The following is a 15,574-nucleotide window of genomic DNA, read 5'->3' as shown; positions in this document are numbered from 1 at the left end:
AATATAATCTTAAACCTATGAAGCATCGACTCTTCTCCGGGATCGCCGTGGCCGTGTCGGACTCGCCGGTGACACGGCCGGGACATGGGAATCGGATGAAACTTGGCAGTGACACGGATGAGACTCGCGGGACACGGATGGGACTTGGCTAAAGTGAAAATAGGTAAAAGTTTAGGGTTTGTTTTTAAATCTCCTGCGATTCACAATTCCTTCATCTATTTCTTTTGAGATTTCTTTTCTCTTTCTATTTCTCGTGCATTTGGGATCGCAATTCATTCATCTCCAGTGATTTGCAATTCGCGGTTCATTCTTCATCTCCTGCGACTCGCGATTCTTCCTTGTTCAGTCTTCATTCTAAATCGCAAGAATTTGTTCTTCATCTCAATTTCTAATTTCAGTCTTCATCTCCTGCGATTGATTATTAGTTTTTTATATATTTTTATATCTAATATTATATATATATATATATATATATATATATAAAATTTGCCGTATCCTACCGCACCACGTGTCTCATATTTTCTAAAAATGCCGTTTGTCGTGTCCGCACCCGAGTCCGTGCTTCATAGTTTTAAACCTAACATTTATTAGATGATGCATTTCAAGCTTCATTAACAGAAAATAAGTTTTTTTTATTTATTAAAATAAGATGTACAATTTCAAGTCTTATAGAGTATCCAGAATGCTGAAGGGTAGAAAATAGCCAAAACATAAAATTACACAAGAAAAAGAAACCATTTCCATTAACAAGGTTTGAAATTGGGTTGTGTCTCACACATAAATTTGTACCCAATTCAAGGAGGAAAAAAAAGAAGAAAAAAAAGACCGACCAAGGGTCATTTGATTTTTTTTTTTTTTTTTCATTTCCCTTGAAAAATGTTTTCTTTTCTAACATGAGAAAATTTTCTGTACAAAAGAGGATAATCAATGTAATTTACAAGATAAAACAAAAAAACCCTCCCTAGTTATTTCTATCTAACTACCCTATCCTGATATGCACAATGACCTGATAAAGAAAGCGAATCTATCTTTTATCTATCTGCACTTCTAGACGGAGAATTTTTTGCTGAATCTTTCCCACTTTGTAGGAGCACATCGTGGTTAATGCTAGCCAACTGTGACAGATTCTGCAACACAAACACTTCCTAATGTAAAACTCAATAACTAACTCTGTTGGACTATAATGCTTATTTATTTTCAGGATATATCCAAAACTAATGCTTCTACAGTTTTAACCATGTCATAAGATGTATAAAGCCGGTGTTTAAAACACGCGTTTCAAATGTAAAGAACTCGGTGATCCAATCACCGGGTTCAGGCATCTGACATTTGTACTAAACTCGGTGATAGGATCAACAGGTTCAGTACATGGTCTGGAAATTGTAAGCTTACCTTGAAAGAGAAATTTATTAAGGAGAGACTAAGTGGCGAACAATCAAACTCTGCCAGATCACCACATTCATCCATCTGAATACAAAAAAAAAAAAAAAAAAAAGATGCATGAGAACACTGAAATCTTAACAGATCTAATCGAGAAATTTTATGACACTCCCGGAGAATATGCTCTCTTAGGTATAAAATAAAAGAGTAGCTATATTTTTTATTATGTTCTAAAAATCCTTGGCATCAATCCTTTTACCCCTTTATGTTTTTAAAGAGCATATACTCCAGTGAACTTTAGAATTTCACAATTTAATCTCATTTTGTGCTCCCACCCGACAGAAAAACCCCGTCTCCACACGTCCTCTCCCTCCCTCCCTCTTCTTTTCTTTTTCTTTCGTGCACATAACAGAACTAATCAACAACAACATTATGTCAAAGATGACTGCTGAGTGTTGACGAGATCTTAAAGAATCTGAACATTTGAATTTGGAGCAACCATTATTGGAGACGACTACTACGCTATAATCCAGAGTAAGCAAAAGCATAAAAGCGCTCTAGCTAACAGATGAATGTGCATACCTCAACTCTGGATGAGTAGGAGTTATCATCATCATCATCAGTCTCAGAATCACTGCTGTTTTGATCATTTGACATTCCATTAGACATTTGAGAAAAACGTGATACAAAATAGCTTGTGTCATCTGCACTGTCAGGGCTTGGCACAAATACAGCCTATCAACAAGAAAAAAATTTAGTGTGTATGGAAGCAAAAAATAAAAAAAATAAAGAAATGAATTCTCTCATATTTAAAAGTAGCTTATGATGTGAGAATTGAAAATCATGCAAAAAATGGTATGATTTTTGTGAGCATTCAATTGAGAGTGGTTTATAGAGGAAACATTAGCTCAATTAGAAATTCAATTCCTTTATATTAAAAATGTTCAAAAACATAGGAAACAATGTGGTAAATGAATTAAATTGGACTCTGGTAAGGAAATTCAATTCTCAAGTTTTTAATGACAGTTAACAATATCCAGAAAGGGGAACGAAGAACCGAGATAGAAAAAGTTAAGGTCTATTGCAATAGCTCAGAGAAGGGCTTTCGAAATGCACATATGAAAATCAAACTTCTTTGAAAAGTATTATCTTGTAATTCAACAGATCTGAGAAAAAAATAACTTCACATTTTGGATTTTGGGGGTGCAGCGGGCCTGGAAAAGAAATATTCTACAACTGACCAACTATCACCATACATATTTTTTATCTCAGAAAATCCACAAAAAAAGAAGAAGTGAAGAATATTTGCATTTGCAATTATGTATCAACTACTTATCAATAGAAAAAAGAAAAAATATGGTCAAATAAGGAAAAATGGAACTCAAGCGACATGGAGGAGCTAAATCCCTACCTTCTGTAATGCAAGGTTGTCCCAATCCACTCCTCTGAAAAAAGGATGTGATTTAACCTATAAGATAAGCGGTTCAAGGAAAAACCAATTGAAAATTCAGTTAAGTTTGCTTCAATTTTCATGGTAGTATAAAATTTAAAAGAAAAATCTAAGTTTCGGTAGTGAAGTAAGACCTCTGTTGATCCATTTGCTCCTAAACGCTGATTTGGATCATGAGTAATCAACCTATATAGAAACAAGTAAAGTTGTGTAATTTCATATCAAGAAACATCAAACACTAAGCCACAGCCTTAAATAGAATTAGCAAGAAAGAAGAAAGAAAAGCTTCAACACAAAGAAATGGTACTAGGTGTGACACGAGTAGGATTGAACTAGTATAAAATGAGTATCAATTACATTATAGAATAACAATTGGACTTTGCCAAATAATAAAAAATATATATCATGCATGAAGGAAGAAATATATTTAGGGAAAGGATACAAGAAAGGTAAGACTGATATTGAAAACAAGTCAACATTTGAGTCGTCCATGGAGCTCCATTAAATGTAAAAGATAAAAAAATTGTTAGAGATGATATTTTTAGGTTTAGTTTTTTTGACTTCATATCAAAGTCTCTGAGACCAAAAGAATGGAAGTTTCAATACTAGCTGGTTCAATGGGATATCATCTTGGAGTTGAGTAAGAGATAACAAATTCTTGACCTTCACCTAGGATCTTGAAACTTAGGTTTAAGTGGTAAGAGATACTTTAAAGTTTCCTAGTATTATGGTTCAACGAAAAATGCGATGGTTCTTTGATCAGATCGATAAAGCGGTCTAACAAAGAAACTCATGAACTAGCCCTTGGTCAGAATTCGCTCTTAGAACCTCTGCATAAGCAAACTGGCCCAGGTACCAGTCAACTGAGTCACCGTTCTACTAGGCCAGGGGTTCACTTATGTATGGTGTCTTAGAGTAGAAGCTGCCACGTCATTTTGCTCGAAAAGTGAAAATTCCAAGATGCTAGCTTTGAGTCTTGAAATAGTGACTTCATAACATTTGCCTGCCACTTTTCCACTATGCCAAATAAACACTGAGTTATTTTTCTTTATGAAAATATTGATATCTATCATCTAGGTAAACTTTTCCTTATGAACGACTTCCCTTACTCTATGATAAAAAAATTGAGGTTAAACATAGCTAAGTCTATGATATTCATAAAACATTATTCTCTTAAATATACCAACAAAACAATTTAAATTACGACAAGGATAAAAACTCATTGACAGGTACCTCTATACTTTACCTCCCATAGGAATGCATTGTTGTAATTACAAAACTTGAATTTTTATTCCATCATAGAACTCTTTTTTTTTTTTGTGGGTAATTACCATAAGGTACCCCACTGTGATTTTTGGGAAGTTCTAATCCTTGGTTACTGAGTGTTCAGACCTTAGTATAAAACAATTTCATTTTAAAATTTTCAATTATATTGCAACTTTTGATTACTTGTTGCTTACATACCAATTTAATCCTAATTGAGAAGTTGCACGATGACTATCTGCTTCACTGGTTTGAAGATCAGGCTAAGTTTGACAATATTGCAAGTTCTAAAATTTTCAAGTTTGTTGTTCAGATGCTTACACTCTGAAGACCTAAAATCACATGCTTATGTTCCTTTTCACACCCTAATAAGTGATAATTTGAAAGGAATGGAAACGACACAGCATTAATATATCCTAACAAATAGAAGATGCAATCTAGAGATTCAGAGCAGATTGCTAACCTGTCAATCAAGTCCTGGGCCTCATAAGATATGTTGTCAGGAACAGGAGGCCAGGGGATTTTTCTGTTGAGAATGTTATCAAAAATTATCTGCATGAAAAGGATAAGAGATAAAAATATTATTTTCAATAGAGATGCATAATTGAAGGGAAAAAAATTAAATAAGGGAAGATACAGATCTGGCATGGGAAGATGAGCAGTAACAGTGATGTATATATAAACTGCAATTAAAGCTACACAAACTTAAGTTTATAATCAACTACATTTAGTAAATTCTAGCAGGCATTTGGTAAATTGAAACGGAAATATATTATTCTAATCCAGTGATCATTCTTCTCGGACCATTAGAGAAATGAATTGAGAGAGATAGAATCAACTTTTATAGAATGCTTCATTTACTGGTCAAGATATTCATAATTCAAATTCAAATCAAGTAGAATATCAAGTATTTTAAGTAATCACACAATTAAGAAAAATACAAAGGCCAACAGTCTTACCGAATACCGTCACAAATGAGAAACCCGTTTTAACATGAAGATCCAAGAAACAGATAATATTTTATATAGTAAAGTGGCAGCATAGAGTTTGCTGTATGCAGTCAGCAGACACACAGGACCCGCAAAATTTATAACAAATCCCACTGGTTTTACTTCACCAAAAATAAGCACCAAAGAAAATGACTATGGAATTCACTGTGATAATTGCAGTCATTTCCAACCTCTACGAATTAGGACTATTAGGAGAAGAGTTAGGTAGGAAATATACCTCAGGACGTTCAGCAGCAAAGGGAGGAATTCCAGTTATAAGTTCAAATAATATTATTCCTACGGACCACCAGTCTGCAGCGTAACCTGCATGAATCACTACAAGGTAAATATAACTCCCTTGGAAGCTTGAGTCATCTAAGTTCAGTTTGCAAGTATACCGTGCTCAGTCCCAAGAAGGATTTCAGGGGCCAGATAATCAGGTGTTCCAACAGCTGAATGCTGACTTAAATCTTCTGTTTGTTGAGCATGTGGATTAAGAACATCGGAAACTTGGTTCTTGTTCGTGTCAGGTACTGATAACTCAATGGTACTGTTTATCAGTCCAATTTTTGATAGCCCAAAGTCAGTAAGCTGGTAATACAATCAAAGAATTAGTTTATCACCATATGCACATCATGAGGTTGATGCAAATACAGAATTTAAATCTAGAAGATATAGGACTATATAGGCATACAGGGATCATTTATGTCACACATGCTAGATTAAAGCCACAAAAAAAAAAAAAAAAAAAACCTAGGGAGATGCATTCAAAGTCTATATTGTGAATACACTCATTTGCGATTTGCCAAATTCAGTTCTGAATGATTCTTCAAATCAGCAAGTTATTAGAAATTTTCAGGAAAGGGTAATAATATAAATTGCAAAATAAAACATAACTTCACAAGCATCTTTAAAGACTCTTTATGTATATTGATGACACCCAAACTCGTATATCCTGGCTGAGTAATTACTAGTTATTTACATCTTAAGAATCCAAAAATCATAGACTTTAAACTCCAGACCTTGATATGTCCGTCATGTCCAATCAATATGTTATCTGGTTTCAGATCACGATGCACAATTCCAAGAGAGTGGAGATATTCTAAAGCAAGAACCTGTAACAGATAGAATTAACTTAAGTAAAACCACTAAAGAAGCACATATTGGCAAATACAATACTAGTCCAACATACCAGTTCTGCAATATATATTCGAGCTACATCTTCCTCAAGGCAACCAACTTTTCTCAGCAAAGAATATAGATCACCTCCATTAAGATATTCCATAACCAAATAGAGGTTCTCTCTACAAGTGAATGAGTAAAAGAATCGAACCTGTAAAGAAAACAGCACATATTTATATCCAATGCATTCAAATCCACAACTTTGAGAATTTTTTAAGGCATACATAATAAAGACCAACGAATGAAATGATCAATCTATGCATTAAAGGAAATTTGAAAAATGCTAGACATATATAGCGAGAACATAAGTGATTATTAAAAACTATCAGAGAGAAAACGTGTTTAAAACAATTAACCTAAAGCAAGAATTATCAATAGTTGAAAGAAATCTAGCATTAAAATATTACCACAAATGGGTTCCGGACTGCAATCAAAATGTTACGCTCTGCTAATATGCGCTGAACATCATTCTTCCGCAACATGTCCAGTTTCTTAAGCACCTGTTTTTGACATGAGTAGAAGCACAAATTGTGATAATAAGATGAATAATCCAAGGCCAAAACCTGATTCCCAAATCTCAAGTGTGAACTTTCAGCAGTTGCAATAGGAACTTAAATCAGCATAATAAGGATATTAATATTAATGTTCAACCTCCAGATTTTGGAAAAAAGATGCATTAAATACCATTACTCCAGTTGATATCTTAGGCAAGAGAGAATACCTAGTTGCATCACATGCACAGAATCATACACATGATATACAGGCATAGTAAATTACTCCGATTTCTCATTTAGTACCTCTAGCACATTAGGATATCAACAAGTCAGCGTCCCATTTTCATTTTATGTAATTGTTCAATATCTAGCCTAATGTTTCATCATCATGATGTGGATCAGTGAGAGATCATTAATAAGCTGTTTGATATTGAGCTTGGAACTGATCTTTAGAAACCTAACTACATGTTGCAAAAGCAGTTAAATGGTTCAATTGTTTTAAGGCTTTCAAAATGCACCTCTAAGCTCAGTTAAAATGACTTGCAAATTTTAAACTAATGTTTTTCTAAAGAGAAGCTCAAATAGCAATCACAAATAATGCAAATGTACCTTTATCGCAAATAGATCTCCTGTTATCCGTTTGCGAGCAAGGAAAACCTTTCCAAAGGCACCTCTACTAATTGGTTTGATGATTTCAAAATCATCAATGCTTGTCCTATCTTTATGTGATGAATGTACAGGAGTTGACACTGCGCTACTTTGAGATGCATCATCCAATAGAAGTCTAGCATTTTCCTTAGGTTTGATGCCACTTGTATGACTTTTAGCATCCACTGTGTCACAAGCAAGAAAGAACTTCTCCCTGCAGATACAGTTAAGAAAAGGGCAATGGAAAATGGAAGGACTTGGCAAACTGAATTTGCTGGAAAAAAAATCTCTTGATTAGCAAATTACCTAATGAGATTCTCTATCCGCCCTCCAAAAGTGTCTATTACAAGAGCTTTGAGCTTGCTACGCCGTAAAACATCTTGCAGATCTTGCATACAAGCAACCAAAAAATCTTCTGATCCTTTCCTTGAGACATCTGTGTTTGAAACACAGCGAGCTATGTCTGCAACATCAATCATCTGTTTCCAGTAAAAAAAATCAGGGGCATAAACATTCATCAGTGTGTTACAGCAATACATGAATAAATTTAGCTGAGAATAACCTAACCATAACATAAAAAAATTAGCTTACTAGAGAAAAAAATTAACACTGTCTAAAAATCTAACCATTAGAAGAAGCCAACCAGTTGAATCTATATCACAAGACATTAAATGGAAAACAAAAGATTGATATTCAAACACAGCAAATACAATCACATAACTGATTATTAAAGATAGCCCAATCTAGGAGAGATACGAATGAATCCCACCTAGAAAGCATCTTACTAGGTCTCAAATAAAAGGGATTCACAATAATGTAAAGATCAAATTATGCTTACAAAATTCACAATAAATCTACTTCTTCTAATCAATAAATTTGCATCAGGTTATGAAGAAATAAACAAACAGTTATTTCATTTCAGTTTACAAGTTACCCTACAAAGGAAGAATAGCAAACCCATTGAGAAGAATAAATTTCAAAATATGTTAACAGCTGGAAAAAGCTCTACAGTGCAAACATTAGCTCTAATGGTCATATTTCTTCCTAAAGACGAATTTACGAAGCAATTGCCTGTGACTTTTGGGGGAAGCAATATGGAAAAAGCTTTGAAAATTTTCATCTATTTAATCCAGTTGCTTCTGGTTCTACAGTGGACTTCTAGGCTCTCTTGAGGATTTTATTGGATGTCAAGGTGATGTGGTTCCACACCATATAAAATCACATAAAAGAAAAGAAGCCACATGTAGATTGCACAGTTGTGTCAGCACATTACTATCTAGCAAATTGTACTGAATATTCCAAATGCCAAGTAAAACCAAATTATGAGTTATAATGTAACTGCTAAAATAGACTATGCAGATCAGAAACTAAAATTTTCTGCTATAATTTTCATTGTTTAAAAAATTAAGCTGTAAAACAAAGAAATAAATATTACCACATGTTGGAAGTTCAAGTAACGCAATCAACTACAAAAACGACTAACCTGTTGCACATCCTCTAGCTCTGAAGGACTATTATGCTCCAACCAGAAGGAATCAAAATGGCCAGCTCTTGGAGTATTTGTAGATGAAACTGAAGTCATGCTCCCGGTTGAGGAGTGTGCACCATAGTTACATAACCTTATACCCAAATGGCCCTTTAAGTTAACAGGAGGCAGATGAGAATCATCAATGTAGGCAGTTTCCATCTCATGTATGTCCTCAAACATTCCTTCCACACCTTTATTTCTCCATTCACTTATCTTGGGAGAGTAAACCTCAGCTGTTGTGACAGAATTTGTAGATTGTGGTCTTATATTTTCAGGACTTTCACACGATGAATGGAAATTCATATTGCGTGACTCTACAATCTGTTCCAATATCTCTGCAAGGTTTGAAAGGCGTTCGTCTATAACCAGACATTTTAAGTCACACTTATCAGCATATGCACATATATAGGAATGTGATTCTAGATGAGAAATGGGAACAGCATTTTCACAAATTCTGCATATAGCTGTATCCAATTCAGATCCATCCAAAAATTGCTCCTGTTCTTGAAAAGAATCACCTAAGCATTGTTCCTGTTCATTAAGAGAAACAATGGAATCGTTCATTGATTTTCTGATGGAACTTTTATCAGCTTGACAAAACTGTTGCACTTGTACAAGGGTCTCATTTTTTAACTTCTGAGATGGCAATTTTTGTTCCAAATTTATATCCTTCCCAGAAATTAAGCCACTCTGATCTGGTTCTTGAGAGCTACGACATATTGCCTCAGGAGGAGAACAAATATTATTCTCCCCCTGCACCTTTTGCTTGACATCATCTTTCTGATTCAAACTATTACCCGGATCAGAATCATCAATCTCATAAGTAGCAACCCAGTTCATGTCAACAGAAGGAACACTTTCCAAGCATTTCTTGAATTTCTGAAGTGATTTCTCATCAATAGGGTCACAGACTTTCTGAAACTGCAATAGTCTTGTGCATCGTGTCAATATAAAGAGCATACGAGTAAATAGCCACTTCAGGAGACCAGATTGACATTGTTGCCTTTTCTCAGTCAGATCTTGCACAAATAATTCACACTTGACACGGAACTGAGAACAGGTCATCTCCATGCAGAGTTGAGCTAGAATCAGAAGATCCTCTGCCATTATCAACTCTTCTTGCAATGAAGAGTCCATTTTATCAAGGAAATCCACGACTTCACACACAAAATTAGCTAGTTCTGCATTAACCACTTCTTTAGCAGCATCAAATCTTGAGTCCAGTGAACCCAATAGCACCTAATATCAACTCATGAACAAAAAAAAAATGAACAAGTTTTCTTTGATAAAAAGGTTCAACAGAGTATATATAATCTTTAGGATAACATGCCTGACGCCCTGAAATGTTAAAAATTGAACCCCATATTGCAACCACTTATCCACAAGCATTTTTGTAGTGTTCCCTTAGGTATTTGTGATATTTCTCATGTCATACAATTAATACTTACCAAAATTTTATGATCCAAGATATAAATAAAAACAAAACCTAAGAAGAAACTAATTCTAGCAAATAATGATATTATTTACATTCAAAAAAGAAGAAGGAAAACTTGTGCAATTATCAAAATCATTAACAGGTTAGCTAATCTCAATATTTAGATATTTCAAAACATGATAATTGAATAAATTTATCATGAGATACTCTCTGTCAGCCCTTCTAGTATTTCCTCTGAAAATGAAAAGCAAGACCAAATTGAAGTTTCCAGCAATGAGTCATTTAAAGATACCTTCAGATCACTGTAGCTATGTGCCCGAGGATATGCAGGTGGTGAAATCCCGCCTTTTGGTCCTAATTCATGTGAAAAACTTTTTAAGCCTTTTGGAGCTTTACACCGGTTTGAACTCTCCAAGCATGATTGTTTCTCTCCATTGGAATTTTTGGTTCCTGCTTGGTCCTTTTTGTCGAGTGTCTTAGGTTTGATGCTTCTCTCCTGCCAAATTAGTAGCATTGTTTATTTAAGACTTTTAATGAAGTATAAAGAATATTTATTGAAGTAACTAGAACAAGCTTCCGAATCAAGCATAGAAAAACTTACCTCGATATGTGCAGAAACACTGGCACTAAGTCGGCTGGTATCCTTGGAAAAATATGATTTCAGCCATCGAGTTATTTTCTTTCCCCTATGGAGCTCTTCTACAAAAATGAAATCAGAAAATGCTTGTTTTACTTTGCAATATCATATGACTAAGCAAATATGCAGGAAGGAACCGATGGGAGGGACATGGTGTGGTGGGTGCAAACTCCAATGAATTCTGCTTGGTTAGAATTTTTTCCAAAGGTTATATCTGTTAGAATAGATATCACCACCATGACATAACCTTGAATTACCGAACTCTAATTTTTTTATAAAATGCATGTGAAAACATTATTGAAAGCAGAGGCTTAAGAAAAATTCATAGAACGAGGTACATGTCCCTGCAAACCTCATAAGAAAAAAATCACAAAGGAAAGAAAAAAGGAAAAGCTTTGAGAGAATAAGTTTCAACCTGCCATGGACTTGCACCAGAATCTGAATGCAATATGGCTATTATTGACTAATACTAAGCTTCCACAGGGAGTCAACTGCTTCCACGTACTTCAATAATATAACAACTCTTTGACTCAAATAGGAGGTGTTTATCGTTCTACACGGTAAAGAATTACTAGATAATCTTCGTCGTGGCCTGGCTTTAACAAACCAAATATCTAGAAGATGAAAGGTTTTACATGTTGAGAAAAGACGGTAAAATCTCTCTGAGAGCACCAGATTAAGTTTCAATTGATAAATTAATTTATCCTGAAACTTAAATAATCTCAATTCTCCAATCTACAACTCATTTTTCTGCAAATAATTTTACACAGTGGTGCAAACTGAACTCCTAATTTCATCATCTCACAGTTCAAAACCGTTCTCAAACAGTTGAGATGGAACTAATCAGTTAACGAAAAAAAAGAAAAAGAAACTCCCGATGATCAAACTCTACTCTGGAATGTCTAAAAATAAGATATTCAAACAAACAACCAGACGAATTAAATTAGACAATGCCAGTTAATCTAAATTCAATAAATAATAAAATCAAGAGCAAATCAGCACAGGAATCAAACCTCCAACTGAAGAGACAACCCCTCCCCCTCCCCCTCCCCCTCCCCGTCCTCGAGGTATGCTCTTATGCTTCTGCTTCTGCTTCTGCTTCCCCTTCACGGGAGGCCTTGCAGTTGCAGCAGTTACATAACTCTTACACTGTGTAAGCTCATCCGATTTTGAGCTAAGCATGGCTTTAGAAGGCAGTCGGCGAGTCTTAATCCGATTCAAACCGGACGGAATATCAGTGGCCGCGGATAAATTACCATCGGCGGCGGGAATCGTTTCGTTCATCGTGGAAAGCGATCAAAAGAATGAGAAAACGTGACGCAAAACGTCGAATGAAATAGGGAGTTGAAATGGAAAATTGGAGGTTGCAACGGCTAGAGAATTTGGTCTTCTGTTAGCAGCAAAGCGAGGCATTCTTCAGTGTAGAATGAGTCTTTTTTGGTGGTTAGTTGAGAGAGAAAGACCAAGCTTTCGTTTTCTGAAAATGGTGACTGTGACGAAATTCTTTATATACTTTTTTCTGTATAGTTTATCCAATAAAGTTGGTTCCCGATTAAAATTCTTTTCACACGCATTACACTCGTATATATTTATATTAATTTGACAAATTTAAATTGTTAAATTTCCATGTGATAAAAGTAAGTTTTAATTCAATTTGACGGAATACATAATTTTTATTTGAAAGTTATTTTAGAAAGTAAATTGAGGTTAGTGGAAATTAAATGGTTACTGTTTTTAATTTTCAAACTCTAATTTTCGTATTGGGTTAATTGGAGTAACGGAAAGTTTGTTAATTTTTTTTTATTTCAAATTTAAGTTTATTTTTCTTCTATATTTAAATTCTGAGATGAATTAAACTTTTAACCCTATTTACATTGTATAAATTTCTGAACAAGGTTAATTTTTTATTTTTCATTCTCATTTACTAGACCAATCGTACACTACCATATGTCGTGTGTACGTCTCCCCAACTTTTTTCAATCCATGTGTGCCATGTGGTATTCATGGACCGCACACGCCAAGCATGTAGGAAGCACATTGGGGCGCGTGCGGTATCCTTAGGATTGCGCTTGACTTCTCTTTTCTGTTAGACCTATTTTACAATTTTCTGATTTTTGTGTGTATTTTATGTTCAAAAATTATAAAAATTCTTTATTAATTCTAAAAATTCAAAAAGAAGTTTTTTTTTTGGTTATTTATAATTGATCGAATTGTGTGTTAGTTAATTTATGTTACTCTTTTATTGTTTGTGAATTTATATATGCATGATTAAATGAACACCCAAACTTGCTCTTTTTCTCCACCACTTTTAAGTTAAATGACTTAAAAAGAAAATGAAGAATTGAGAATCAGATAGAGGTTATGTGGGATGATGTGGGGGAAATTATGCTTCGCATGATCAAGCTGTAGAAATCGACGCGAGATTGCATTGAGACCGGTGGTGTAGCCTATGGGCAAGATCGCACACTAATCTTTAATGAGTGGAGGAAATCTATGTCAACCCCCTAAGTTAAAGCTATTGTTGACTATAAGTCGGACCAAGAGTGAAAACAACTATAAAAAGATAATGATGTTTTTTTTTACAGCGAATTAGGTGTTCATTCTAGTATAAGGCTAAGGTCTGAGAAACATATCAGTGCACCATGATATAAAAGAGAATTTAAACGTTTTTCGATGAAGAAGTATTTTGACATCATAAGTGTAGTTTAACTTGTTTAAAGATGATTTTTTAAAAATGAGCTTTTGTCTTAAAGTTTCGTGGTACTATTTTAATTACTATTTGGAATTCTTTGAAAACTTTTGGGATATTTTTGAGATATTTTTTAGTTTTATTAATTATTTTTGGAGTTGGTTTTTATTAACTGTTTGTGAATATTTAATGCTTGGTTTATTATTTATGATAATTAATTGTTTAAGAATAATAAATTATACAACCATTAATATAAATTATAGATGAAATTAATATGAAACGAATAATAAACTCAAAGTCAACTGAATTTTTCAATCAAACTATTGTAATTAGTTTTTTCAAAAAAAAAAAAACTATTGTAATTAGTTATTTCAAAAAAAGTTATGCAGCGAATTATATTCCATAACTTAGCTCTTTATGTATAAGTATAATATATAATTAATGAAGTTGTACATTAAGAACAAAAGGGGGATTAAAACCAATTAAGGTATATTTTGCGAATTGAAATTTAATGTAAGATTTTGTTAATTAAATATAAATTTTATAGAGAACTGGTGTGTATTGAACCTAACTTCTTACTACGGACCTATAATAAACGCATATCAAAATGAGTCAGATTCCACGTCATTTACTATAATGAAATCAGGTCTGGATATAATAGAGTTCTATATATAGAAAGATCAATGACACGTCCACCATGAATCTTTTTAGAGCGGATCGGTCCAGTCACATATTGAGCTACATCAACACGTACCTATATCCATATCTTACTATACAAGTATTGCAGTCATATGTTCAACACTATTGCATAGATATTGAATATATAGATCTTTGGTTTTATTCATTCCCACGAATTGAATAGGCCTCATACAAGTTTATAATTAACAATCAACGGATACTTTCTTCATGTTTATAGCACAATATATAAATAGAACGAATTAATACCTTTATTCATATAACACTTATACAATGTATTCTAACAATATACATAATATTCAATACATAGCATAGAACCAATGCCTAAGAACTAGGCGCACCAACACAAGACCCCCGAGGTACGTTTACATCTTAGATTTATGCAAGAATACTCTTATTTTAGCTATTTTGAATACTAAACTGACTTGAGCATCAAAGAGTCTTCTACCGAATTTTGACTCATCTCTATTATGCAAGAACACATCAGATCTTCCCAGGAGACATTTGAATCCAACAAGGTGAATTATCTAAGTATATTTCCATCTGTGCGGTGAGTGTAGACCTATGAAATCATGATGAGTTCATCGTGTGCTCTTTCTATGACAGTCAGAAACGACAATCCATATCTAAAACTCCAAAATTTTAGAAAAATACAATCAAGACGAGAAAAGTATAATATTTTCAAAAGTCCTATCTCCAAACCGAACTTCATCGCAAGGACTCCTCAAGAGTCAAGTAATATTAATAGAGAAATAAAGGGTGTAAATGGTGAGGGAGGGTATTTATTCTCCTATGTATTATTCTGGTGGGAATCCTTTCCCCTCTCATCTTCTTTTTGTTGATGACATGCTCATTTTTGGAGTGGCTTCCTTGAGCAACTTGCATGCACTCAATGATTTCTTCCGGTTCTATAGACTGATCTCCGGTCAGCAGGTTAGTTGGGACAAATCTGCTGTCTTTTTTGGTTCACATGTGAGTCAGCCGAGGAGGGTTCGTCTTGCTCACTGTTTTGGCATCCGCTTGGAGTCTCTCCATTTCAGTTACTTAGGAGTCCCTCTATTTATTGGAGCTCCAAGGGCTCGTCATCTCAGCAGCCTTGCAGACAAATTCCTCTCTCAATTTAGCAAGTGGAAAGGTAGCTCTCTATTCTTTGCAGGGCATTTAACTCTAATTAAGTCTGATA

General features: G+C 34.2%; 1 protein-coding gene across 2 annotated transcripts; it reads right to left on the bottom strand.

Moving 5' to 3' along the window:
• Nucleotides 1–693: 693 nt before the first annotated feature.
• Nucleotides 694–12,499, bottom strand: LOC136235066 (probable serine/threonine protein kinase IRE4). Of its 2 annotated transcripts, none has more exons than XM_066024584.1 (17): nt 12,020–12,499; nt 10,971–11,068; nt 10,662–10,865; nt 8,890–10,173; nt 7,713–7,885; nt 7,368–7,620; nt 6,672–6,764; nt 6,275–6,415; nt 6,105–6,197; nt 5,481–5,673; nt 5,321–5,406; nt 4,557–4,645; nt 2,965–3,016; nt 2,792–2,848; nt 1,963–2,115; nt 1,393–1,467; nt 694–1,127 (listed from the first exon to the last, which is right to left on the bottom strand). In XM_066024584.1, the coding sequence occupies exons 1-17, from the start codon at nt 12,288–12,290 to the stop codon at nt 1,032–1,034; spliced, it is 3,411 nt and encodes a 1,136-aa protein (XP_065880656.1). In that variant the 5' UTR covers nt 12,291–12,499; the 3' UTR covers nt 694–1,031. The 2 variants fall into 2 exon arrangements, with proteins under 2 accessions (XP_065880656.1, XP_065880657.1); XM_066024585.1 differs by lacking the exon at nt 12,020–12,499 and adding an exon at nt 11,422–11,443.
• Nucleotides 12,500–15,574: the final 3,075 nt, after the last annotated feature.

This window comes from Euphorbia lathyris, chromosome 7 (assembly GCF_963576675.1).
Source record: "Euphorbia lathyris chromosome 7, ddEupLath1.1, whole genome shotgun sequence".
NCBI lineage: Eukaryota > Viridiplantae > Streptophyta > Magnoliopsida > Malpighiales > Euphorbiaceae > Euphorbia > Euphorbia lathyris.
This window is presented reverse-complemented; position numbering and strand designations above follow the sequence as displayed.

What these genes read in the sequence shown, in the direction of transcription:
- LOC136235066 (XM_066024584.1), bottom strand. Translation starts at nt 12,290, where the DNA reads ATGAACGAAACGATTCCCGCCGCCGATGGTAATTTATCCGCGGCCACT. An exon ending in GAATATATATTGCAGAACTG is followed by an intron (nt 6,198 to 6,274) that starts GTATGTTGGACT and finishes TATCTGTTACAG; the next exon opens with GTTCTTGCTTTAGAATATCT. An exon ending in GCCCAGGACTTGATTGACAG is followed by an intron (nt 3,017 to 4,556) that starts GTTAGCAATCTG and finishes GTTTCTATATAG; the next exon opens with GTTGATTACTCATGATCCAA.